This window comes from Hypomesus transpacificus, chromosome 17 (assembly GCF_021917145.1).
Source record: "Hypomesus transpacificus isolate Combined female chromosome 17, fHypTra1, whole genome shotgun sequence".
Taxonomy (NCBI): Eukaryota; Metazoa; Chordata; class Actinopteri; order Osmeriformes; family Osmeridae; genus Hypomesus; species Hypomesus transpacificus.
The window spans coordinates 3,872,447-3,900,378 of record NC_061076.1 but is presented as its reverse complement, the minus strand read 5'-3'; the positions used below and the strand labels follow the sequence as shown (position 1 = coordinate 3,900,378).

General features: G+C 39.1%; 3 protein-coding genes across 5 annotated transcripts in view; 1 reads left to right on the top strand and 2 right to left on the bottom strand.

Moving 5' to 3' along the window:
• Positions 1-7,704: 7,704 nt before the first annotated feature.
• Positions 7,705-13,864, bottom strand: galr2b (galanin receptor 2b). The gene is made up of 4 exons (XM_047038778.1): positions 13,751-13,864; positions 13,563-13,636; positions 10,125-10,518; positions 7,705-8,604 (listed from the first exon to the last, which is right to left on the bottom strand). The coding sequence occupies exons 3-4, from the start codon at positions 10,496-10,498 to the stop codon at positions 7,842-7,844; spliced, it is 1,137 nt and encodes a 378-aa protein (XP_046894734.1). The 5' UTR covers positions 10,499-10,518; positions 13,563-13,636; positions 13,751-13,864; the 3' UTR covers positions 7,705-7,841.
• Positions 13,865-20,108: 6,244 nt separating this feature from the next.
• Positions 20,109-25,875, bottom strand: zfand2a (zinc finger, AN1-type domain 2A). 3 transcript variants are annotated; one of them, XM_047039009.1, is made up of 10 exons: positions 25,634-25,875; positions 24,436-24,519; positions 24,152-24,246; positions 23,858-23,989; positions 23,585-23,736; positions 23,294-23,416; positions 22,842-22,932; positions 21,169-21,245; positions 20,611-20,745; positions 20,109-20,431 (listed from the first exon to the last, which is right to left on the bottom strand). In XM_047039009.1, the coding sequence occupies exons 2-9, from the start codon at positions 24,488-24,490 to the stop codon at positions 20,634-20,636; spliced, it is 837 nt and encodes a 278-aa protein (XP_046894965.1). In that variant the 5' UTR covers positions 24,491-24,519; positions 25,634-25,875; the 3' UTR covers positions 20,109-20,431; positions 20,611-20,633. The 3 variants fall into 3 exon arrangements, with proteins under 3 accessions (XP_046894965.1, XP_046894964.1, XP_046894966.1); XM_047039008.1 differs by having other exon boundaries at positions 20,110-20,431; positions 20,661-20,745; positions 25,634-25,874; XM_047039010.1 differs by lacking the exons at positions 20,109-20,431; positions 20,611-20,745; positions 21,169-21,245; positions 22,842-22,932; positions 23,294-23,416 and having other exon boundaries at positions 23,581-23,736; positions 25,634-25,819.
• A 95-nt stretch (positions 25,876-25,970) lies between these two features.
• uncx (UNC homeobox) overlaps positions 25,971-27,932 on the top strand; it is an 11,388-nt gene continuing 9,426 nt past the window's right edge. The window contains exon 1 of the mRNA XM_047039007.1: positions 25,971-26,070. The gene's annotated coding sequence lies outside the window, so the exon portion shown is untranslated. The remainder of the gene's footprint in view (positions 26,071-27,932) is intronic.

Sequence of the window (27,932 nt, the reverse complement as noted above, 5' to 3'; positions counted from 1 at the left end):
ATATGTTACACAGAAGTACATCCAGGAGTCCCACTATTAAAACGACAGGATATTGTTTGCAGTTTTTATAGCTTTTATGCTTTGAGGCTGCCACACATTTTCATCACAAGGTTGTGGAGGCTATGAATAGATTTGATCAACGTGAATGTTTCTTTGCTGTAACTTTCTCACCCGTGTTAAAATAATACAACGTACTGTGTGTGTGGGTGTGAGTGTATACATGGAAGAGGGTGTGGAGATGTATTGGGAGATGTCCTTGAAAACATGAGCATCCATATTCAACAGTATTTGTGTGTTGGATTGCAATGTGTTTAATAGAGCTGACCCTGAGAACCTTGTTGCCATGGTGATTGAATCAAAACATGATTTTCTTTGATCTTTTAACACGCAAAACACATTTGCACAAATAAACACGGTCTTAATTTTAGTGGGGAGATCATATTATATGGGGTACTCTATATACAATACTATAATTATCTTTTCATTTGTCATTCCTCATGCTCATCTGAAATGATTCAGAGCAATGCTTGGGTTTCAAGACATAGTGAAAGGAATTACAATTTACTGCATATTTGGGTAATTAGGCGAACGTTTTGGTAAACACACATTGGGCGTTTCAGCCTAGAATTTCATACATCCATTATAGTAATAATGGCTATACTGTAGTGTAACTACTGTTTGTTCCTATTTACAGTTCAACAGAACCATGCTGATGTTACGGCTGGGATTGCAAACACTAATGGATCATTAATTACTGAACAAAAAAGCTGGTAATGATGACCTGGGGGGAGTCAGATGGCTGAGTGGTGAGGGAGTCGGGCTAGTAATCAGAAGGTTGCCGGATCGATTCCCCGCCGTGCCACATGATGTTGTGTCCTTGGGCAAGGCACTTCACCCTACTTGCCTCGGGGGGAATGTCCCTGTACTTACTGTAAGTCGCTCTGGATAAGAGCGTCTGCTAAATGACTAAATGTAAATGACCTGAAAAGTGTTCCTAAGAAAAGTGTTTACATGTAATTGGCTTGTGTGAAAAATGTATTTTACTATGTAAATAGGTGTCTGAAGGACTATAGTTAAAGGGTATAACATACGTGTTGCTCAATAAAACAATACAATAAGATTGCAAGAGAACAGGAAAACAAACAACAATGAAAGCATGCTTATTACATGGAGATTTTTCTCAATTGTTTGGACAATATTAACCTGAAATAACCCATGTAACTAATGAGTTTGAGCTTGCATTGTTCGAGAATGATTTGTCACCAAATATTTGTTTTGGTCCTGTTTTGGTTGAGGATACAAATAATTTTCTCAAATTAGGCACAGAAAGGTACTCCTCAATCCGTTTGCTCTCAGATAATGATTCAGGAGATTTATCATTTGTGCAACAACATGTGACTGCATGAGAAATGATATTACTTCAGATCTTTCTAGCAAGTTGTCAGGTCCTAAACAAGATTCCCTATTGTGACACCTCCTGTGTCTTCAAACCATGTCTGTAACATCATGCCATCATGACACCTTCTGTGTCTGATATCCTGCCACAGTTCAGAGAGGTGGTGTGTGTGTGTGTGGTGTGTGTGTTTGTGGGTGTGTGTTATAGAGTACCAAAAGCATGACAATATGAGGGTTTCACCAACATCTATGTTATTAATCCATCAACGAAAGAGCTGTATGACTGTTTTCTTGCCTGAAAATATATCTTTATTTATTGTTATTATAAAATGATTCGTTTATTTCAATTACTTGATTGTGGCCATTGGATCCGTCTTTCAAAGTACATGACGTGGGAGTTTTGAGCTTCTTTCTCTGACTATGCCTGCTATTTAGTGTGGTTTTGCATTTCTTCCCTTTTGATCCATCTTGGTAAGAGTGGACCGTCAGCATCGCTACAGCTAATTGTACTTCTTTTGCTTTCATTCAGCCTTGAATGTACCTCAGGTGTTTGAGTGTTCTCCTGTGTTAGAGACATACATTCAAGTTGCCACATCTGAGCCCTTTAAGTAGGTTTTGTTCACTCGAATGACTAATACCTTCACAATATGACTTACTACTTTTCCTTGTACGCAGCCTTGAGTCTTGAGCCCTAGGTATGTGAGTGTCCTACTGTGGAGGAGAGAAACATCTAGTGCACTTGTGAAATGAATTTTCTTTTATTATTGAATGGGCTCCTAAAGTATGTGCTTTTTCTACATTTGCGAAAATAACAATGACATAACATGCACAGAGTCAGAAAATATGTTGTACACTTAATCTCTGTCTCATTTTAGAGGCACATGTGGGATTCTTCTCTTACTGTCTCTCTCTCTGTCTGTCTCTCTTTGCCTCTTTTGTTTTTCTCTGTCTCCCTTTTCATATATCAATCCCATCATGCCATTCAACACAGTCAAAGTAGTGTGGATTCATGGGGCTCCCCACAATGCCAGTGTTCCTGTGCTCAGGCAAGACGCTTCCCACTGATCCAGAGATCTAGACAGAGAGCAATCAAAGACCCTGAATACGAACTGTGCTATAACAAAGAAGTTCAGGTTCTAAGAATATCATGCAATCAAGTTGACTTGGAACCAGATTTTCTTTTCTTGCAAACAAAATTTATAGTTATGTATCTTAAAAAAAAAAAGAAAAAAAAAAGATGCTCCACCTTTATCCTCACTTTCTCTGAATGTAACCTTGATTTCAATGGCTTGCATCTTTCTAATTACATCTGTTGTAGCGGTAGATGGTTGCATTTATGGAGAATGGAATGTGTGGGCGGGATTGTGTCTTGTACAGAGAGCCCAGCCCTGAGCTGGAATCTCTAATGAACAGCTATAATGTGCATCGAGTCTCCAATATGAAACGGATGAAAGGGACTTATGACATGCAGCAATGCTGTTGCTGTATTAGTGGTCTTCAGGTGATATTTATGAATTAGTAGTTGGGTTAGCATGTAGGTGTGTATGTTCGTATGTGCTTCTTCATTATAATATACTGTACTTCAGGACATTCCCCCTGTGGAAAAGTCCTGCCTACCTACCTACCTACCTACCTACCTACCTACCTACCTACCTACCTACCTACCTAATATAATGTTCTAAACACAACTGCCTCAAAGAACTATGAGGGACATTTTTGCCGATCATTCATTTTCTGATTTTGAATAACAATAAATTGTGTTATTTTCAGCCAAAGGTATTGTGTTTCATAGTGTTTAATGCATAGTTACACACTGAGTTTGACCTCAGCTGACCTCTAATCAGAATCTGAATATAAATCTTAGGTTTATACAGCCTGCTCATAACCCCACTCTGGCCCCAGTGTTCTAGTATGGGGTGTCAGCCAATCATGTTTCGAGTAACTTCATGACGCATGAGGGTTCTGGAGGCTTGAAAGATACGTTCTATAACTGTTGAATCATCAATGCCTCAAACCATGTTCAACCATGTTTCAGCTTGAAAACTGGAGCCTTCAATACTGATGGGGACAGTCCATTTCAGACCACAGACATACAGTGCCCTCCAAAAGTATTGGAACAGTGAGGCGAATTCCTTTATTTTTGCTGTAGACTGAAAACATTTGGGCTTGACATCAAATAATGAACGTGAGACCAGAGATCAACGTTTCAGCTTTTATTTCCAGGTATTTACATCAGGATCTGATGCACAACTAAGAAAATATCACATTTTGTTTGAATCCACCCATTTGTCATGTGATCAAAAGTATTGGAACAGATATACTTAAAACATGTTTAAGTGAATAAGACTTAATATTTAGTTGCAAATCCTTTGCTTTCAATAACTGCAGCAAGTCTGTGACCCATTGACGTCACCAAACTTTTGCATTCTTCCTTTTTGATGCTTTCCCAGGCTTTCACTGCAGCCTCTTTCAGTTGTTGTTTGTTTTGTGGGGTTCCTCCCTTCAGTCTCCTCTTAAGCAGGTAAAATGCATGCTCTATAGGGTTTAAGTCTGGAGATTGACTTGGCCAGTCTAATACCTTCCATTTCTTGCCCCTGATGAACTCCTTTGTTGTTTTGGCAGTGTGTTTTGGGTCGTTATCTTGCTGCATGATGAAGGCTCTGCCAATCAGTTTGGTTGCATCTTTCCTTAAATTGGCAGACAAAATGTTTCTGTAGACTTCCGAGTTCATTTTGCTGCTGCCATCATGTGTTACATCCTCAATGAAGATTAATGAGCCCGTCCCAGAAGAAGCCATGCAAGCCCAAGCCATGACATTACCTCCACCGTGTTTCACAGATGAGCTTGTGTGTTTGGGATCATGAGCAGTTCCTTTCTTTCTCCAAACTTTAGCCTTTCCATCACTTTGGTAAAAGTTAATCTTTGTCTCATCAGTCCATAAAACTTTGTCCCAGAATTTTTGAGGTTCATCTCTGTACTTTTTGGCAAATTCCAGCCTGGCCTTCCTATTCTTCTTGCTAATGAGTGGTTTGCATCTTCTGGTGTAGCCCTTGTACTTTTGTTCATGAAGTCTTCTGCGAACAGTAGATAGTGATACCTTCACTCCTGCCATCTGGAGGTTGTTGCTGATCTCACTAACAGTTGTTTTAGGGTCTTTCTTTACAGCTCTCACAATGTTTCTGTCATCAACTGCTGATGTTTTCCTTGGTCTACCTGTTCGACGTCTGTTACTTAGTACACCAGTAGTTTTCTTCTTCTTCAGGACATTCCAAATGGTTGTACTGGCTATGGCCAATGTTTCTGCAATGGCTCTGATTGATTTTCCATCTTCTCTAAGACTCACAATTGCTTGTTTTTCACCCAAAGACAGCGCTCCGGTTTTCATGTTGTTTTCACCTCTGAATACAGTCTGCATAGACAAAACCTATCTTACCCAATCTGAACCTGAGTGTAGACATTCAGTGGTATTTATTGATTGAATAATGTATGTAATAGGACACACCTGGGCAACAAAACACACCTGTCAGTCACATGTTCCAATACTTTTGCTCACGTGACAAATGGGTGGGTTCGAACAAAAAGGTGATATTTTCTAATTTGTGCATCAGATCCTGATGTAAATACCTGGAAATAAAAGCTGAAACGTTGATCTCTGGTTTCACATTCATCGTTTGATGTCAAGCCCAAATGTTTTCAGTCTACAGCAAAAATAAAGGAATTGGCCTCACTGTTCCAATACTTTTGGAGGGCACTGTACATCTCTTTCCCACTTTAGGTCAGACACACATCGTATCATTTTGTAGTGGATGAAGTGGATGAAAAACACATCTATATCCAAGGGTGAAATCAATGAGGGTAGTTGGTTGAGAATGGTGCGTACTGTGTCGTAGTGTAGTTTCTAAATGTTTTGGTGTCTAGGTTAGGAGATCCCAGTCCTGTAGACTGTGACTTGTCTTCTAGTCTAAATTTAAAAAGTAATCAACCTGTCCAATCAGCATTGCTGGCCCTGTTTATTAGAGTAAAGACAACAACACTAGTCCAGATGCTAGAAAGCATAATTACATTTACTGCGCACATATTTTTCACAACAACTCTCTTGGTTTTGTACTCATGAAGACACTTAGTTTTGGCCTAGAGCTCATACCACTTAATGAATAAACCCTTTGCTTTTTATTTGTTTGGTAGTTGTTGCTGGATACCTAAAGACACTGGATATTTTGTCAGGCTGCTTCAGTCATTGATGGTAGCCAGGTTTCTAAAAAGACTAGACAGAATAATCTTTTTCAAACTACATTAACAAAGTGCAGCACAAATTACCAGCATGGACTAATTGCTTGCTTTGGGATTTTGCTTGATGTGCAGCTTTTAAAATGAAACGGTTCTGAGCACGACTCAACTGGAACATGATTAAACCTCTCACCATGTTGAAACACTTATGACTAATTATGTCCTGTTCATGCATGGAGTTGGTTCAGGTTAGCAGACGGTTGGTAGGTCTGTAATATCCATGACATAAAATTATATCTGGGAGAAATCTATGTAAAGTTAAATTAATTAATCAGCATCTCCTTTAAAATGCAGTGAGACCCAACAATGTATGCAAATTCAATCTCTGCTCTGCACTCACATTCCAGAGATGCAAGGGTCTCTGGGGCAATCGCTGTCTTGTACTGCTCTCATTGATATTCTGCACCATGAGGTTCTAGAGCAGAAGGAAGTAACATCATCTTAGATGAATCTGCTGAGAACAGCAGGTTTATCAGCTCAAATGTATTCAAATTGGAATGATTTTCAGTGTGGAAAAAAATGGGGAGCACAACATGGCTGTTTCTATTGACCAGGTCAGATGTTCAGAGTATGCAATGTCTGATAGCAAATGATACATGAGTTGGTAGGAGGAGGCCAGAGGACGTTGAAGGATGAGGTGGGAGGAGAAGGAGAAGGAAGAAGGAAGGAAGAGTAAAGTGTATCACAATGGCTATTTTTTGCTTTTTAGAGACGTTTGTAAAGTACTGTGGTTCCAAAGCCTAGATAACCCATTTCATTTTCATTTTCAAACACGTTCATAATGCATCTTTACTTCGCTGATTGCTTCTTTGAATGAAATGTCAGATGACAAAGACACAGTGGTCATGGGAGAAATTGATTGCCAGGTAGAATGTAGAAAATCAATGATGTGGGTGTAATGTATTGACCCAGTAGCGTTGAATAAATTATAATTCTCTATTGGAGAGAGTGGCAGACCAAGGTATAAACCATATCGCACCATAGATAAGACTATAGCTGTGGTAATATGATGAACAGGGTGATTAGTATATAATTGCAACACTTTAATCGAAGCACTTCTTTGCATTGTAAGTGAATCATACACTGTGCATGATAATGACTGCTCTCTTCCCTGAAGATCTGGAGTAGTCCTTTCAATGTTTAAGTATCAACCATTATTAGCGTACACTCTGCAGCTAGAAATGTCAGACAGTTAAGATGAACGTGCTCCTAGAAGTATTGGATTCACATATTGATAATATTTCATAAATGTTAAAGATGCAACATATAATATGTTTGTTACATTTTTCTTCATGCATATCAAGATTAAATTGAAGATCTATTTACCATGTTATCCTGATCACATTTATACTGCATGAGTTCTCTTCATGGACCATAAGTTGTACATTGCCCATAAAGATACAACAAGGCACATACAGTAGATGTTAGTGGATTTTATTGCAGTACCCACCATTGTTCCAAGGAATGTGTAATTTAACAACGTTTTTAATTAGATTTTTTGAATTTATTTGTATGCACATACAGTATTGAAATAGTTTTGAATGATTTATTATTCAATTGCCATATTTAATCACATATGTACACCAAAAATATGATTTATATGAGTTCAAATCCATTATAGATAGACGTACCGTTACAAAAGCATAACATACTATTACAAATAACACCTCATGACAAAATTGCGGACAGTGCTAGACAGTATAAAGGAGTATAATTTCCCAATATTGGCTAAATAATCCTGCAGGAGAACTGTTCTTCTGAATCTAGTTAATAATAAATAGTACATTATTGAGGTAGCACACATCTTATATCGGGCACTAGATAGGGAAAGTATTTGAGAGAACAAACAAGTAAACCAAAACAATAAATTATAACAATGCTTGCAGTATTTATATTACAACATCAACACAATTCTAAAGTGTACCCATTACTCCTCTTCCTATCACAAACAGATTTGTAATTTAATTAATGATTTAATATCAAAGAAATGCATGCAAGTATATGCAAATTCTAAAGTAAAATCAATAGCAACAAAACTTAATCCTTTTAGAGGATTATGACTCAGACTGCATACTTGAAAACATATTTTCCGTCCAGATAACATCAAATATCCCACTTTGGAGGGATAATAAGGCAATAAGCACATAACTCTTTGACATTTAGGGTTGCTTTTGAAATGGCAAGTTTAAAGTCATTGTGGCCTCCCTAGGTTCAGCGATGGGCCTGTTAGTCATTTCACAATCGTTCTGTCGTATGTTTTCCTCATTCATCTGAGACACTTCTGTTGACCCTGCTTCAAATCCAGGCACAGTGTTGGCTACATGAACCACGTGAACTTTGTTCCGTCCATTCTTGCTGAGGATACAGCTGAACACTTTCTTAAAGCCTTTGCGAAAATGCTTGGATACCAAAGCATACACAATGGGATTGAGGCAGGAGTTAGCATAAGCCATGCAGTGAGACAATATCCTAAAGGCGTACGTGGTCTGGTTGAAGGGAAAATCTCCATAGAGGTAACAAAGTATGACTACATGGTACGGCAGCCAGCATATGCAGAAAAGCACAGTTACAATGATGATCATTTTTGTCACCTTGCGCTTGGCTCTTTTTGACTCTGACATTCCGTCCAACGGGTCCACAGCTGTCCACAGGTACTTGATGGTTCTGGTATAGGACAGGCTTACGATGAGTACAGGAATCACATAACCAAAAACAAAGGTGCACGTGTCAAGCACCTTACGGTTGTGCTCTTGCCAGCCAGGGACACACACGTTGCTATTGGCAAAATCAATGAGGTCGTAGTAGCTTAGATACGGTCCTGCAAAGATCAGCGAGAGACCCCAGATGACTACCATGGCAACGACAGCATTACAGGGTGTTCTTAGTTCTCGGGAACGCAGAGGGTAGCGAATGGCCAGATACCTACCAACCAAACACAAAGACTGGTCAGACTTACAATTCATTTCACTAAGATTTTCTGAAAACTATATTGTATCCTTTACAAACCCAAATACATTTTGTGCAGTTAATTCAACCATTGGAACTCTAACTAATAACAAATTATTTGTAAACATACAAAAATTACAGTTATTAAGTCGATGTAGGAACCAATTCCACAAATGGTTTATAAATGTTTCACAAGGGATTGCAGTTAAAGTGCTATTGTTGGTGCATGTCATTATTTTGTATTTTAGTATTTATTGTATTTATTTTATTTTGTATTTTAGTAGAATAGTATTTTTAGCTGGATGTTCAGCAAGAAAGGATTTGACTAAGTAAACAAAAATTTGATTATACTTCAGTCCAGTGTCAAACTAACACTTCTTTGATTAAATTGTTTTTTTATCTGAAAACATATTTAAGGCTTATAGACAAAAAAACCCGATCTGATCTGCCTTTGGGGTTAATAGATGAGTGGCAAATTTAGAGCTGCAAATGTGTTTGTTGCTCATCCTGCCTGCCTGGGAAATAATTGCTGCTGGGGATTCTAGGTCTCAACTACACTCGCAGCAGATGTTCATTTTTCACATGGAGGAAATATATTGAATTAATGGCACCATCAAAAAGGTAAACAATCACATTGTGTGCTGAGGGTGTCGGCTCTCCCCACAGATTGAGACCAACTATTTTCATCAGGTTCAGAATGTGGCCCCACAGAATCAATGGGATCCTTTTTGCAGGAAGAGAACAAATGCATTGTGCAAGGAAAGCACTCATGCTGAAGTCCATCATGATGATTCAAATTCAATTTAAGGTCAGGATTATTTGGATGTTTTTATCCTGTAGTATGTAGATGAAATGCCCTTCTCTTCCTAATATTACCGATGTGCCTCTTTTATTCTGGCCAGACAGGTAGCTACCAGGGACGAGAGAAAGTTTGTCTGGACTGCCAGGCTAATAAAAACACTGTGAAAGAATAGGTGTTTGAAAGTGTGAGTGCTGTATTTGAACAGCATAGGCTTCTGTCAACGCTTGTGACCATCTTTCTGCCTATTATTGGTAATCTGAAGGTCGCCAGTTCGATTCCCGGCCAAGCCAAAATCACGTTGTGTCCTTGGGCAAGGCACTTCACCCTACTTGCCTCGGGGGGAATGTCCCTGTAGTTACTGTAAGTCGCTCTGGATAAGAGCGTCTGCTAAATGACTAAATGTAAATGTATTATTATACAATAGAAAATAGGACCAAGTATTTGTGCAGAGAAGAAGTGTGAACTCTGATGAGGTAAACTATTGACATCTTGGTTTAGCCATAGAAATCCATTCATTTTAATTGGGCAAGTTGACCTTTGGATTCACAAACCAATGATGAATGTGAACTACATGTAAGAGTACATATATTTAAAAAAAGGATATGAGGCACTGGGACTGTTCACCTTTACGTATATGAAAACATTTGACAGCACTGACAGTAGCTTGGAAAATGGTTGAGAAACAAAAACATACCTATCGACCGACACTGCAGCAAGCGTGAAACTGCTGGCGTACATGGTGAGGTTGATAAAGAAGTGGACCACCTTGCACATGAAAGAGCCAAACACCCAACCTTCCAGGGAGTAAATGGTGGCTTGAAAAGGCACACAGAAGATGATGAAGAAGAAGTCGGCCACGCTCAGATTGAGGATGAACAGGTTGGTGGTGTTGTATCCCACCTGGCCACTGCGCAGTAGCACTGCCAACACAAGGCTGTTCCCAATGGTGCCCAGTAGGAAAATGAGGGAGAAGACCACCGACACGATCACACTGGTTGGGTTAACCTGGTAACTGTCTGATATATTTCCCTGTCCTCCTGTCCTGCTGAAGTCTTCCAGGTCAGACATTTTTAACAGCAGTTTGTGTTCTGGAAGAAAAGAGATATAAATCTGGATAAAGTTGGGCTGCAACAATATGAGTGATGCCTGGTTAGTTTACAACCCTATGATAATGGTGTTCACGAAAAAAACATGTGCTTCAGAATGTCAAGTAAGGATGATGAATTGTTTTGATGAGTCACCCAGTTTTAATACTCATATCATACTGACAGCAGACAAAACCTAATAGAGCAACGAGTAGCTAACATGTTTGCCGTGGGCTTTCGTTCAATATATCTGCCTGAGTATTTTCTATGGAACAAAGTAGGCCTAAGGATGAATCATTTTGTATGTGTTGACATTACTGGAAATAATACAATACCTTATGGATTAAACCATTAATAAAACAATTGGATACCAACCTACAACACTACAGAGAAAATCAGATTGACATAGACACATTTGGTATGCATTAATCTGAACATGGGTCACCCTTTCTACCTTTGGTATAGCCACCATCCTCAATGATCATATTGTAGCAGAGGGAAAAGGAGGTATTGTTTTTCGTCTGTACAGCTTTGAAAAGGAAGTGTTGCTGTTACATGTGGAAGACCAAGGAATCATATATTGACATTCAATATATGATGTCTTCTACCTAGCCTCGTGTATTATAGCTAGTACACTCAAACACCCGCCCACTTGGTCAAGCAACTTACTTGTTACTTGACCAAGTAACAAGTAATTCTATTATATTGATGGAATCCCAGTTTCAGCCCGTCGATCTGATTACAGTCTTGACATAGCTTTAAAGTGTCTCAGTAATTGAAAGATGGTGTTCTCTTTGATTTAGTTGCAACTTTCCAACTGAGGAGAAATTACTAACCAATAGATCCGGAACACTCTCCAAGACACAGACTGATTGATTGCCACAGACTACCACTTGCAGAAAATGAATCAGTGAAATTGCAACGGGGACTGCACTGTATACAATTAATTGTAATTAATACGTTGTAATTAACAAGGCAGTTGCCATGACCAAAAGCATAGCACCACATCTATAGATAGTCCTAAGGTTTAAAGATGGATGGTTTGTATTCACTGATCCTGTAACAGACAACGGTAACAGCAGTAATGCCCAAATTCTGAAGTGTAGCAATCTCTTGTCAGTTTAGATACAACCAAGTGTCATATCACACAACATGCTGGCTGGCACACATCCTACAGACAGTCCATCCCTGTGGTACAGACCTGTAACAACCTCACCAGGCAAGATTCAAGCATTTGGTCGGACCCTGGATCGAACCATTAAACATAATCTTTGGAATGCAAATCCTTTCAAAAAGGTCTGTTATTTCCCAAATGCAGATTAGGCCAACAGCTTCAATTAAAATTTGACTTGTAGTGCCTTGTGACACATTTTGTTCATAAAAACACGTTGGCATAGACCTTGTACACACTGGGTCTGGTTTATGCATAGTGACGTCAGCGTTGCAGTTGATCCAAGATTTCACTTAGCCTGTGGGAGAAAAAGTCGTTTTTTGCCAAAAGATGGAAGTGAGAAAATTGCACACTTTCAGTAAAGTGGCACAGCTTGGATAGTTTTAGTTGGTGTATTTCTTGAGACACATAGGCCCACCAAATATCTCAGTCCAAAACTAGACATGCTGTCAGAAGCTATGTTCGCTGTAGAATTTTAGGCTGTTGCTATAGGCATTTATTGCATGCAATTGATGTGCACACACTAAAGATGCATACACTTGGATGGGAGAGTGTAATTTATCTAATGTGGGAAACAGAACACATTGAATCAAGGAGACTAAGAGGAAAGAAGATTATTATTTTACAGCATTGTTTCCCCAAACAATTACCTTTAGAATATGTTGTGTATGTATTCATTGTACCTGTATTGTACATTTAACAATATATATTGCATCCCCTCTTGAAAGCCATGAAATGACGGTGGTTAGAGTCTTGGCACTTGATTGATAACACTTAAAATACCCAAATTCTGTTGTCATGGAGATGTCATGTCATCCAAACGAGACATCTGGCCATTGGTCGTGGTTGGACAGCTACTGAGGCAGTTATGTCTAACCCATAGCTAATTGGTTAGTAGGTAGTGGCTATCTGTGAGTGACAACCTTTTTAGATTTGTGGTGCAGCTTTTTACTGTCAGGTTAAGATTTGAAATGTTATTGTAGGCTGGAACATAATGTCAACTAATGGATACTTCTAAAAGAGCTACATGACTAAAATAATTAGAAGCTCAGTTAAATGTTCTGAAACAAATTACAGCCCTTTGTGTTGAGCCTCACAATAATTCCTCAACTGGCTTTCCTTCTTTCACCCATGGAACATGCACAATTATTTTATCTTCCTTTTCTCTCCAAAATGGCTGATTCACCAAGTGCACTCTGAATCAAAAGCGAGACTTCAAAAGAAATTCTGTCACACACTCACACCAATTTCCCCCAACATCAATTATTTTTAAAGACGCCTTCCGACCCAAACGTCTCCTTAAACCTATATCAGTGTATTAAACAATAGTACAATGTCTGAACACAGCAGGCAGCAGGGTAAAATCTCTTATCTAACACTGCTGTACAGATTTGAAACTGATTTTTATACTCAACAGACACATATAATCATATTCCAGACTTCAGTAGCTTCCAGGCTCTTTAATCCCTGGGCACGCTCACCAGAGGAAATTATTTTGACATGGGTCACATATCTGTCCTGACAGCTGGGCTTCAGGAACCGGCTGCTATTGTAGCTTGCAGAGATAATTTAGAAGTGTCTAAAGGGTGACCAGTGAGCACCTAAAGAGCAGGAAGAAGTGCTATTATAAGTAAATGCTTTAGCCAGTGTAAGGTCTTAAGGAGAGAAAAAAATGAATTTGTGTAGAGGGATAGGTTGGAGAAAATAACAGCAGTAACGGGAAAATATAAGTATAAATGCCGGTAAATACAATAATAAAATAGACTTTGGAGCACTACACATGGATTAGACAACATGCATTTTCATTAGTAAATATGGCATAAGATCACCAAGTATGTCATAATGTATAGTGAAAACTACTTCTGAAAAACATTACCAATTGGATGTTTGCATTATGTCCAGAATCAGCATCCCAAATTCCTCTACTCAGATGCTGTGCTCCTGGAATGGCTTTAGGATTAGAAATGAAAACAGAAACTCCAGAACAGCACAGTAAATAATGTGATATGGTCTCTGCATGGATATGTATGTTAACATTACATGAGATAAATCAGGTGAACCTACCAGGTTTATTGGTCAATAATATCTGCAGTTGAAATGTCCTGTTTTTCTGTTTTCCTAATACTCCGGAATGAAATATATTATTCTAACAAAACGTATCTTTCCTCCATTCTACCGTTTCTGCCTTCCAACACACTGATTCTGTTCTGTGCTCGAATCTCTCTCATGCTCTCTACCTCTGCCCACCCACTCTTCAGCCCCCTCTTTCTTTCTCTCTCACACTCTCTGGTCCAATCCCTCTCTCACCCTGACAAAAGGCTCCTCCTCCACAGTTTAATGTTCTCTCTTTACTGCAGCAGAGCATTGCGGAGCAGAGGTGTGGTGTTGGGCTCGATACCATGGTGAGGGACGAGGTTAAGCAACTGCTACTTAATCATCTGGAGTAAGGGTAGACAATTGGCCCGGGGAAACATGTATTTAACATACTGAGAAACAGCTCAGGTGCCTAATCAATCGTGAGCCAGACCATCGACCCAATCTTTGTATTCATACACTATTTACATTGTGTCACAATGTTTCCTGCAAATTACATATCATTACATATCATGACAGACAAAATACATTAAAAAGATACTTAACTATTACATGGTTGACTTGCACTCTTGTAGGTGCTGAATGTACAAACATGTAAAGAAAAGATGTCAGCCTACTCAAAGTCTAGATTCATAATTAATTACAAGTTTGGGGAACTGTGAAAGTGTATAAATGGCTTTGACTAGCTATATCAGCATCTAGTAGCTTTTGAGATGCTCAATAAAAGCAGTTCAATGTTTCTTGTTTACTTAAAGGTTTATTTCAAGGTCATTGTCACCACCATAGATTTTTTTATAATTATAGTAGAAGTCTTCTATTCCAAATCCCAAAGGGACACAAGGTCTTCTTTTTTGTTGTTGTTTTCACATGTATTTATTGTTCGACCTTCAAAGCAAATATTGTATTCCAATTATTGTAAAACAAAATTTGATGTTTGACATTTTTAACTGAAAATGACTTATGCTACAACAACATCCTGCTTTCTGACCCTATTACATGAAGTGGGACTTTTCAGTTGAACAGGAATCTTGTAACCTCTCAAAGTATGATTTTAACTCGTGAAGGTAGTAGGTTGGTTTAGGCTTGGCTTTACTGCATACAAAGCATTGCTAAACATATCACTGTACATTTGATCATCATAAAAACAGAAGGGGAACTTGATGCAATCTGAAGCTGCCAATAAATCTATTTGCCTTTTCTGAACTACAATTTATTTTAATTATATCCTATTGACCATATAATCAGCAATCTTAGATGTGCTAGGATCAGACTAATAAAAGGCAATTGTACACAAACATTTTAACTTTAAATGACCCATCATCGGGGTTATCTTCTGACAGTGACATTTATTGATGTAAGCCTGTAGGGTATTTCCCAAAGGACAATAAGCTATTGAGCTGCTCTTTTTGATATTATTCCCATGTGTCAAGTGGTTCCTTGGTTGAAATAAGAACGTAATAATGTGAAAATATCAAATGGTATGACAATAAAAAAGTCCATCATGACATACAAAGTTCAGAAACCAGTGGAAAGAGTTTCCCTGCCTTGCGCTCCTGGGTTTATTTTGCGAGAACGTTTCCATAGCAACCAAAGACTGCTCATTTTTACAGGACACTGATCAGATCCTCCACTGTTGCTGTGACCGGAGACAGGGGGATTCATTTGACACTTGCACTATCATGGGTTTCTATATTTAAATGTGACATGCGTTTGCAAAGATGAGCTGTCAGGTCATACATTTCTTCACGTGTGTGACTGACACACACTGCTTTTGATATTTTCAATGTAAGAATATGTGGGTAATTGATAAGAATCATAATTATTTATTTATTTATTTATTATAATTTATAACTCCACAAGGAGGGGATTTTGTGGGAAATAATAACAGTGTTTTACCACACCTTTTTTTGTTAAAGGGGAGTCTATTCCTCCATGATGAGTAAGGGATGTGGAAGCAATGTGGATGTCCTGGCTGAAAATTGAAGAAAGGCAGAGAAATATATCTGGCAGCAATCCAAAATGTGAATCAAACACAAACAAATTCTGCTGTTCTGTTTTAGCTTTAGAGCTATGGGGTGTGTATTTCTCCTGATGTGTGTCATTGCATTTCCTTCCATGTCTGTCAACATGCCATTGAACATAATGACCTCAGGGGTGATTCATGGTGTCATCTGACCTAGGATCACTTCAGGAGCCCGGATTTACAGACCAGGCTTATTTGAAGAGTTTTTTAAAATTATTTTTATTTTAAGTTTGATTGTGTGTTGACAGATATGTGAGAAAGAACCATTCCTCTAGAAAATCCCAACCACCCATGAGCATTCTATTAGCCTCTTGAGGAAAGCCAAGGTATTCTTACTGAAGCAGCAAGACATAAAACGTTGAAATATTCATCGTCCTCTTTAAAAAATTCAAGCAATACTCTTTCACTGCAAGGTCATCAACAGCCAAGCCTGGAGCCTCCACAAGTTGGCACTTCAGTCTTTTCAGAGAAGCAGACAGTTTTTTAAGGTTCATAATGCAAGGTGCGAGGTTCCCTATAACCCCAGGTAAAAAAAATAAAGCTTGCCTCCTACTTGCCTGTTCAATGGAGTAATATGTCAAAAACAGCCCCACAGTAGAATCACTAATGAACTTTGATAGTTTTATTGCATAGGAAGTAGTAATTTAATGTTCTTATGACATAGTGTCTGTATGTTTCTATTTTCAATTCTCAAGTACACACATTAGACAGCTTCCAAGCTTTCCACTGTTGTCATGGAAACACATGCAGTTGATGTTGTTAGTTTCTACGCTGATATATTTTTGACTGATAGTAATTCGCATGGTTCAATTATTAACTGAATAAAGCTCCGGTCAAACTTCTAGTTTTTCTTCAACATTAATAAAAGTGTAATGTATGGTTAACATATGTCCAAACCAATACAGTCTAACTCCAACAGTCATAATGGGAGCATAAAACAACAGTGTTGTAGTAGTGTGCTCCTTAACATTTATGCAGATGTCTTTGTTTTCAATTATCTAAATTGGATCCAGACTGCTTTATGGTGATGTAATAGAAAATCACAATGTAATATAATTTGAAATTTGGCCGCTGAAAGATTCATGTCTCTTTATAGATTCAGGTTGCTGCACCTTTTGTTGTTGGGTCAGAGAGGTTCTTTAATCTTTGATTGATGAGATGTAGCTTCTCTCTGTCTTTCAAAAACCATATTATTGCAGCCTCATAGCTTCATAGCTGAACTCTAAAAGAACACCCAGAGCTTACAGCTGTGTGAATGTCATGTCTTGGAGTCCAAGACAATCTGTTCTAATTCCTGCAGGTACCCTTCCTTTGGACTGCAAATTAAACTAAAAAGGTTCCACTTCCCTCTTCCAGTATTGCAGCACCTCCCTGAACATCCCCACGTACCCTTAAGAAATCCCCAGTGTTTTGTGTGACACATTGTGATAAACCAGACAGCACTCCTGCTATTGTGTTGATCACCTGGTCTAATTTCAGCATGTTATGGTAAAGCTATCAGTTTAAAGGTATTAATAGGGAATAAGGAACAATGCCGGAGTATACCAGCAATAATTTCTGTTCGAGTTATTATCACAGACACATAAAGAACACAACTTTAACCACCTATATGATAATGTATAGAATGGTTACAAATGCATCTCAGTACCACAAAAGGAAATGAGAGTTGTGATGTGAGACTGTTGAAACAGACTGTAGTGTACAGGATAATTTCTATAATGGTACTTCAAATAGAGGACCCATATTTGTCACGTTTGTGGTTTCATTTTTATTTTAGGTACATTTAAATGTTTGTGTAAGACTATGAGGCTGATTTTCCCACATGCAAATAGGCTTTTGGTTGCAGAAAACACCAACACTAACGGTGATTGCATTTTTGCTAGCCATTTAAACAATCAAGGAACATCGCCCTTGTGAGAAGGCACGCATGGGCCATGTCTTATGAAGTCTGTAAGGTTGTCGTATGTGCACTTGTCTTATCAGTAGCATAGTACTGTTTGCCAGTTCTAACAAACATGTCTCAGTCAAACACTCGTAAGCTCCAAGTAGTACAGAACAGAGCCTGCAAATTGTTGTTGAAATGCTCACTAGACGCGCCTGTTGAACAAATGCATCTAGATCTGGGTTGGCCCATGTTAAGAGATAGATTTGCCATTGTTACGTGGAATATGTTCTTTAGAATACTTGTCAGTCATGAGCCCCAAAACATTTATAGTTCCATCGTTCAACCCACACATTTTCAACTAGATTATCCAATTCCTACAGTTTCAAACTACCTAAGCCAAAGGAAAACTCCAAAAAGAGAACCTTTCTCTACCGTGCCGTCAATCTTTGGAACACCCTACCACGCAAATCACCATTTGTTTGCAAGCTAGATTAATAGTTATGGGAATTTTTTAACTGTATATTTCATGTGACGATTATGTATGACTGTTTCTTTGATCTGTAATCTGTATATATATGTCTGTATGTGTGTATTTGTTATTTGTTCGAACCCTGGAAGATTAACCCTTATAGGGCTAAAGGGTATAGCAATAAACCAATAAACCAATTTCACTTTAAAATATATAAGTTGTTGTGAAACAGTAATAGCATTTTGAATGTATGTGGTTTCTGGTTAACAGTGATATGATTCTCGGCAAATGCAAATACACCACATACAGTAATATACAGAAATGGTAATATAGAGAAAGGTGTCACAAATGTCAAGTAAAGGCAAAGGTGAAATTAGTTTGCAACCTGAAAAAGAATGAGATTCGTCTGTAAAAAAATGAAATAAATTACATTTAACGTTGACTTAAAGCACAGTGTTGACCAGACTGTCACAGATTTTCATGAACATCATATAGTCCATGAAAACCCAGTACAATAGGTAGGTAACCCTGACACTGAACAAACAATGTGAAATTACAATATAGGCTGTTGTTGTCAGTGTTCTTCTGGATGGTGGAAAGTATGTGTCTGACAAAACACTGACTACAGACTGTTCTGAGGGATCTTTTCTAGAATATAAATGGATTCCAGGTGAAGCTCCCTTCACTGAACCTTGGCATCACATACATACATCAGTGGAAAAGTCCATAAAATATCTTCTGCTGAAACTGTCATTTTCACACAAAAAAACTTAACAATAGCTTGCCATGAAACATTGTCAAGATCATGAAACAATGTCTAAACAGTCTCATTGTGGCTCATCATGTGAGTTGAGAAAATGCATTACCTCTCACACCATGTTTCTCTTGTAACAACCTACACTGCTGGTGGTACAGGTGCAGCTGGCAACCATGGGAACATGCTTCACAGCCACTGTGAAAGAGACGATAGTAGACAGTACGCAATAAGAATTGAGCTTTCTGTCACTCCAAGGAAAAACACACCTGAGAAAACATGCATGTCATCGTTAGCAACAGCTGACTTCACAGAACATGAAGTCAACAAACCATACCCTACCAGCGATCAGTGTAGTGACAAAACTCATTACCATGGATAATGACATAGAATCATTAAATAATTAGCTAATAATAATAATAATAATAAGCTAATAATAATTAGATAATAAGCTGTAAATTAACATTTTCTCTTAATATATAACGAGATTTTGTGATTATTTGATGCTTCGTGTACAGGGTATTTTAGTACTTTCACATTAAATAGAATGAAAGGTTGGTTCAGAGATAACTATCCAGCAATCATCCCTGATGTTCCCTTATTACTACTGACAATTATGTGTCATTTCCCTCTTGTAGGGGGATGAAGAGGTCTAGTGGAACAATGAGTAACCTACATCCAGGTGACTAACCAATCCATTACATAAGTGCCCTTACCTAGCCAGCATGACTCTTCTTTGTTAGATGAGACATAATGATAGGCACTGTCCTTTCAGAAGAATACAAATAATCTTTGATATTAAGTCATTTAAAATACATTCTAAAATCACAGTGAACCCATTCTTGCATGTGCAATAATCTTGAGTTATGTAAGGCCAAACATTAGACAAACAAGAAACCAGCGCCTCTTTTTATTTTCCTTCTTTCATAAATACATTCATAGAAGGAATACCATTCTCCGATGTCCCTTGTCTGAGAACAGACATGGAACTTAATTTACCTGACCTTAGAGACACCATGTGGTAGAAGGGAACTACTACATACACATAGCTGTTTAAGTTGACCCATGTTTCATGTTCTAACTCTTACATTACAATAATGCAAGTTGACTTTCATCATATATAACAAAGATTTGTCAAAACACACACACTTTTTAATATTATACATTGTAATATGTAGATATATTAGATGTATTGACAACAAAGGGGCAATTGGGTGGTCTTTATAATAATTTATTTAGGATACAATTATGCTATGGTTACATTTCATGATCAATATTTATAAAATATGTACAATGTCTCATCAGTAAAAATTAGGAGAGAGTATTGAAAAGCCAGTGAGCCACTCTTAGCCAGTGGGATTTCCTGAATGCTAATTTGGTACAATCAGTGATGCTTTGCTACTGGGCATAAGTGTTCAAGAGATGTGCTGTCGCTTGTTGTCGACTAGTGGAAGCCTTGGTCCAGGCTGAGTGATCCAGGTTTATGACAGGCTGCAGGTGGACTGCTTGGTCTCTCTGCCCTGTGAACAAAGGGGATCATGCTGGTTCAGACAATTCACTGAAACTGATTTACAAGTTTGTGTCTTCAAACTATACGGTGCTCTAATTATTTATATGATCAATTTCCTTTTGTCCACTTCGTATAACATACTGAGTGAGTAAGTTGAGAGTTAGTGAGGATTTCCGAGAAGCCATGTACCTAGGTATGGTCCTGCAAGTATTTTACTGACGGCTAAGCCTTCTGGATACCTGTTGTCTCTGCTGTTGACGCCTGTATTCCTCTTCACTAGCAGCGAGGGCTTGAGCCAAGGCCAGATCCTCCTGCTCCTGAGGACTGAGGAACAAACACTTACTGAAGACGTTTCACAGTCAACATGACATAACACTAACACATAACACTAGAGGGGGGGGGGGGGGGGGGGGGTAGGGGGGTTAAATCCACTATCGGAATTCACACTGGCTGTAACCATGGTACCTAGTCCATCCTCACAAAAAATACACCACACACACACACGTCTGGAATATTTTCATTTTGAATCACAGCATATCACTAGTTATCATGCAAAGGAGCTACTATACGAGTTGGTGTGAAGAAAAGAGCAAATCACACTCCCTAGACAGAAAAGTTGATCATTCGCTCACGCCCTCAGCCACATAAGACATTTAGACCAGACACAGTCATTACAGTCAATAGGCAGGGTTGATTAAAGGCTCTGAAATGTGTGCAGTATCAGAATTCCTCATTAGGACTTCATACCTAAGGGCTGGCTGAACACCACGGCCCGACTCCGCCAGGGACATCTCCAGTGCTCTCTGTAATGCCTGCTCCTCGGTCTGCAAGAACAAAGACAGATTAGCAAACACAAGATTCAGGTGGAGGGTTAGGGCCACTCGGTTAAGTCCAGTTAGACAGATAGGCAAGAGAACAACCCTAACATTGTTGACTGTAACAGGCAAGGGGTGACAAGAATGACTCAAAGAATCGGGAGTCGGGCTAGTAATCAGAAGGTTGCTGGATCGATTCCCCGCCATGCCAAATGACGTTGTGTCCTTGGGCAAGGCACTTCACCCTACTTGCCTCGGGGGGAATGTCCCTGTACTTACTGTAAGTCGCTCTGGATAAGAGCGTCTGCTAAATGACTAAATGTAAATGTAAAGAGTGTAGAACGCAATCAACATACGAAGCAGGCAAGAAGTGGGAAGTGGTGGAATTATACAGCAGCACACCAACAATCATATTGCTTGCAAAAATTACTTCAAGCTCATCAGTTTCCATGGTCTGATTTGGAGAAAGAAGGTTAAAGCCCTTATCCTGGTCCTAACCAGACTCTCGTACATTTCATTTGTACAGAGAGTCTGGGCTCGCTCCATTGACAAGCGTTGACTTCCTTGTAGGCGGGTACTCTATTGGATCTGCCTAGAGCCACTCTGATCTGCCATAACCAATCGCTAGCGTTCACCTTAGCCAATTCCTTCACCACTACTGTAACAGAGCTAGCTGCCGTAGCTGGAAAATCAAACTGTTCCCAAACCCCGTGGGGAGGAGGGCCACGACATAATGGCCACCAACAAAACTCAGCAAAACTTGTTCTTGCTCCGGCCTTAGCTTATGGATATTTGGCAACGGACCGAATGGCTTCACTCGCATCTTTCTCCGCCGCCATTACGGAACTACAACACAAACTAGCGCAAGACATCAACATCATCGTTCTCAGCCACTCCCCCTGTTCGCTGATTGGCTGGTAGAAAATTAACCTGAGACATCTGACTTACGTACCTCATGGCCAGACCTAGTACAGAAGCAAAATCAAAATTGAGCGGAAGTACTTTGGAGGGCAGAGCCAGGCTAAAAAGCCCTGCCCCTTCGGCCAGTTGTGTGTGGCGGAAGTAGAACATAACATAGACAACATGACAAAACATACCTTCTAAAATTAAAAAGTTATTTTGAATTATTTAGAAGGTACTATTGGTTAAGGGCCAGGGCTTTGGTACTATAAAAGTCGGCTAAATGTTTGCATTTTAGTTGCCAGCAGCTCCTCACCTCGCTTTGTTAGTTCACAAAAATGTCCCTGGTTGTTTGCAGCTACTGCATATCTGCCCTCGCTTCAATGTTACTGTTCATTCCTAGTAGTTTTCTGTTGGAGTCATCTACATAGCTAGTCTACACACTGTACAAAGCAGTAATGGTTTGGTTGGTCTAATTTGGCGCTGTCATTTTACCTCATAGTCAGACATTTTCTTTCTTTCACCTGTCCTAGTAAACAACCAACAGAACAATGTGCAAAGTGTCTTTTCACTGAGCCCCGGACCAACATTTTAATGCGAACATCAATAAAAGTAGTGACTATTGAGGTCTAAACAAGGTTCTTGAATAAAAGACGACCTATTCAGCAACACTTAAAAGCTGTGTCATAACAGTTGTATGCATACCAGGCCAGCCTGAAAGGATGCTGATGCAGGTATTATATTCTGAGCTGGAGGGGCCATTGTGGCAGGAGCTGGAACAGACATCCTCTGAGTACTGTTGATTTACAGAGAGAAAAACAGAAGGTTCAGGTGTAGTAAACAACACATTATTTAACACAGAATACATTTCATTGTACTAATTGTACAATTTGAATCTCTAGTAATAATCTTTTTACAATTAATTAGGGGTGTAACAGTAAGCAGAAGGCACAGTTCGGTACGTACCACAGTTTTGGAGTCACTGCAGCATTTTCACTCATTTAATCTGATCTACCTCAAAGTAGAAAATGCCTATGACTGACTCAGATATATTCTTCATCTGACTGATACATGTATTCAGGCCTAAAATTAAGATTTTGTTAAACGGCGCTATAGGTCTTTTTTAGGTCAGGAAAAATATATCAAAAGATCCTTACCTACTGCTGTGGGTCCTGCTGTTGACACTCACACCATTAGAAACAGTGCGAGAGCCCCCTCTACTGGCCGAACTGCAAGCTGCACTAGAGGAAGCACCTTGGGACCGTATTAAAGCAGCATTTCTGAAAGAAACAAATGTCAAAATCATCCTCTTCGTGAACAAGCCTTTCACATGATGTCAACTCTACCGCTCATGCGTTAATATTTCTGCTCTTTAACACAATAAGATGGCTTAATCCAGTGGTTTCGATCTGTTTTAATGGTGCCCATTAATGTCTGAAAGTACTTACCCCGATTTGGATGCAGGTTTCCCATCGGTCTTACAGTCATGATCTAATGGATGTCGGTGTTTAAGACAGAAATTCAAGTGGCAATCTTCACATGTCACCTTGATCATTTCTTTCTGCTTACAGCCTCCCTTCGAGCATTTGTTTGTAAATACCTGCAAAACCGACACTTTGACATTACTTATCCAAATTAACATAGTACATCAATATAAGTCCTAAGGGGTATGAGATGAAACATAGGCATAATGATGACAGCAGCATTGTCACTTCATATACCTTTCTCTTTCTCTGTGCAGGATCTGATTTGCAGTCCCGATCAATGTGCTCTCCAACTTTGATGTCAGGCATTTCTCCCCTCTTGATGGGAATTGGAGTATTGCACAGAGGACAAACCGGGACCTGGACATCCTAAAAGAACAGACAGAACTATTGTTACTTTTCCTGTAGCCCAAAATAGTTCAATTTATTAGCCAAGCTCAACCACCATTGAACTACAAACATTACGCTACCTTAAGGTCATGTCTAGGGCAAAATCATAAGGCAAATAAAGATCAATCACAAATGACATACCTTCTTGTAGGATGACATGCATTTGTGATTTGCATAGGTTACGTGATCTTTACAGAAGATCTCTTCACATGCATCACATTTCATTGGTAGGAAATCTGTAAGACATAACAACACTTGCTGGTTGATGCCATAAAAAATTAGTCATATGCTCTTCTCCTAATACAATTACAATGTATTGTACTGCTGACTACTTAAACCCAACAGTTGCAAAAAGAGAGGACCAATAACAATGTGAGGTACAGGGGTGCTGGGCGTACTAGGTAAGTTACCCTGTGACAACTCACCCAGACGCTTGCAGGACTTCTCAGAGCAATGCTCTCCAAGATCAGGAAACTCCATGGCACTATGGTGATAACCGGTATCTAATTCTTGACATTTATTAGTAGAACACAAGGAATAAAATTAATGACACAATCCACAATTCTGACCCCACCCAGTACTGCCCCCCATATACACCAAAATAATGGAATGGCCGATAGGCTGTAGCTATAGCTACAATAAAGATTAGGGCTAGCTAGAAACCATTGGCTGGATTTGTTAGTTTTTTGTGCTGCCTAGGCTAGTGCTTGATAATTATGCAACAGGCTTAGCGGGTTGCTAACGTCCATGCCTGATTAATTTGACGACAATCACAGTCAAAAGCAGATTGTTCAATACCATCTAGCTAACTACAGTAGCTAAGCAGCCAGAGTTGGCCTCCATGCTAAGCCATGCTTTAACTAGGTTTGTAAGTTGTTAGCTAGTTACATTACTGTGTGACACTAATAATGATATTGCTAGCCCCACCCGATTGGCTAATAGATTCAATAAACATTTAGCCTAGGTAATAACGTTCATCTAGCTACATTCATGTAATTTCAGTTACTGTATAATTGGAGGTACATTTTTGTAGGTGCTGTATCCACTGCCAGAATAGCACTAGCTATGCATCACACAGTACTAACTGTCCAGTTAGCCATAGATAGCTGGCTAGCACTTATCAAACTGGTTAGCAAGTTATCAACTGTTTACTTGGTGAAAACAGTACTGCAATATATGATGGATAACGTCTAACGGCCTCTGAACAACGTTGAATATAAGAACCGATATGTCTTGCATCTATATCACGTTCAATCTGCTAATGTAGCGAGCTCTACTAGTAGCACTATATCTAGCGCTAAGCTCGAGTAGCTAGATAGCGTCTAGCCATCTGACACCAAGTCATTGATTTAATCGATGTTCTAATCATAGTGCTATGTTAGCTGGCTTTGACCAACAACAATTAATTACATTAGCTAGCACTAGCTAGTTTGAAATACAGTACATGTCCACGTTAGCTATGAATGTTCTAGAAAAGGCATCCGAAAAATTATTCGAGACTGGCTAACACTCCTACTGTCGGGCTTGACTGACTAACCAAGCTAATGAGTTAATATGTTAAAGCACAAATATTTATGTAGCAAACTGCAATATGAATGCAAACATCTGTAGCATGCTACTTACCTATAAAATACAGTACCCTTATATCGATAGCTCTTCTCCCAACGATTGATTTAAAGAGCAAGATCCTTCTTGATTGAATACAGGATGAGAAAGCAATTTCAGTTGTTGTGACAGCTATTTTAAAGTCGGTCAGCAATTCATGCTCCTCCTCAATGACTCAAGTCGAAGGATCATGCTAGTGAATTCCAGAAAGTACCACATGAGGCAGTGATACAGCACTTTTACTAAGTTAAGTAAATACAAAATCTGGAACAGGAAGCGACCAACACAAAAACATGTTGGCAAAACCAACATGTTGAGCTGTTTCCCATACTAGTTCCAACGCCAATTGTTTGGGTTTCTTCTGCCACAAATGTGTTAGTCTAGAATCCCACTGCGACCCCTAAATTACATTGAGAAATAAGGTAGCCTATCCCTCAGTGTAGAATCGATGTAGGGTAAGTATGTGTCGGCGCTAGTATTTGTTTTATTGAGAGTATTTTTTATCGTTGAACTGGGGATTGGTTTTTATGGTGATATTGCCTCTTTGAGAATAAAGTGGAAAAAAACGCACGGCCTTTCAATATAACGCATCACTCTCTACCTGCCAGAGGATGGAGACAAAGTTCTTCAATAGCCTACTTAGTTCAAAATCTGGGATAATTCTGTTTTAGATCGGCTCAAATGTCATCGAAAGTCTTTTAATGAGAATTGTAAAGGCCTACGCTTGGTGAGTTTGAGCGTTTACGTCAAATTAAATAGCTCTACATCAATAGCCAAATCGTAATGTCGTTATGCAGGACCTAAGCTAGCCTATACAGGCTATTCAACCAAGAAAAGCTTTAGGGTTTACAGTTGGCCTAGTTGTTATATTATTGGAAATACAATTTAAAAGTGGCAACTAAAACTAGACAAAACTGCAGTCATGAGCCTAGCGATCTATAGGCTATTTCTCTTGGCTACTCTACTGTTTCATTTTCGAGATTCGACATTCGTCTCACATTCGGAAGACACTACTTGGCAGCGTCGCGTTAGGGACCGGGTGAAAACTGCCCATACAATTTTGAAAAATGATTACTTTTATCATATTTTTCGCTAATCTTAATAACTTTTTCAAAATGGTGTCAAAAAATCCCAAATATACACCAGATAATTCTAATAAAGTTTGGCCTACTTCCACACCCTTTACTTTTTCAATTACGTTTCAAACAAAATGATGGAAAATGGCTCTCTGAAAACACAATGAAATCCCCGCTAATCTTAATAATGTTTTCAAAATTTGACTGAAAAATCTCAAATAAAAACCACATTATTCGAATAATACTTGGCCTACTTCCACACCCTTTACTTAACCAGGTGCCCAAACCACCTCAACTGTCTCCTTTCGATGCAAAGGAGCAGCTGCTCTACTCTGAGCTCCTCACAGATGACTGAGCACCTCACCCTATATCTTAGGGAGACACCAGCCACCCTCCTGAGGAAACCCATATCAGCCACTTGTACTCGCGACCTAGTTCTTTTGGGTATGACCCAACTTTCATGACCATAGGTGAGGGTAGGAACAAAAATTGACAAATGCATCAGGCTACTGAGCATTCTTGTATACAGTTTCTCTTCTCTGGAATCTACTTCATTTTCCAATCTAGGGTATCTGGTGCTGTCTCTGGGTTTAGGGATACATCAAAAACTTGCTTAACTAGTGATGGGGACCTTACCTATACGCTCTAAGCTCTTAGCTTCTTAACAAATCTGGGAAATGCGGCCACTGTCATTGTAACTTTTATTTGTTGCTTTGCATTTTCTTATTATACTTTCTTGTCTCTGTTGCTCACCTAACCTCCCCTGTGGTGTGGGGGGGGGGGGGGGGGGGGGGGGTTGAGCTGTAAACATCGGCCTGGTTGCTGGTGTGACAATGTTGGACCTAGTCCCCAAGTGGACTTTGGTCTGCTAGGATGGACCTCACAGAGTTCCTGGTCCCTTCCTGTCCATCTCCCTGGCTGTCCTGTGATGCATTTGGTGGAAAGCATATTGGTGCAAATACATGTTGGTTATCCTGTCTCAATCAAACCACAGACTAGCTCCTGGTTGCTCTGCCGCTGTGTGGTCATTGGTCAGAATTTAGTTTAGCACTGCTTTTATGCTGTTTCAGAGATTAGCAATTTCTTTATTTAAATGTTTTCAATTCTACTGAATTGAAAAAGTAAAGGGTGTAGAAGTAGGCCAGACATTATTAGAATAAACTGGTGTATATTCAAGATTTGTCATTACAATTTTGAAAAAGTTATTAAGTTTATTGAGGATTTCATGCTATTTTCAGAGT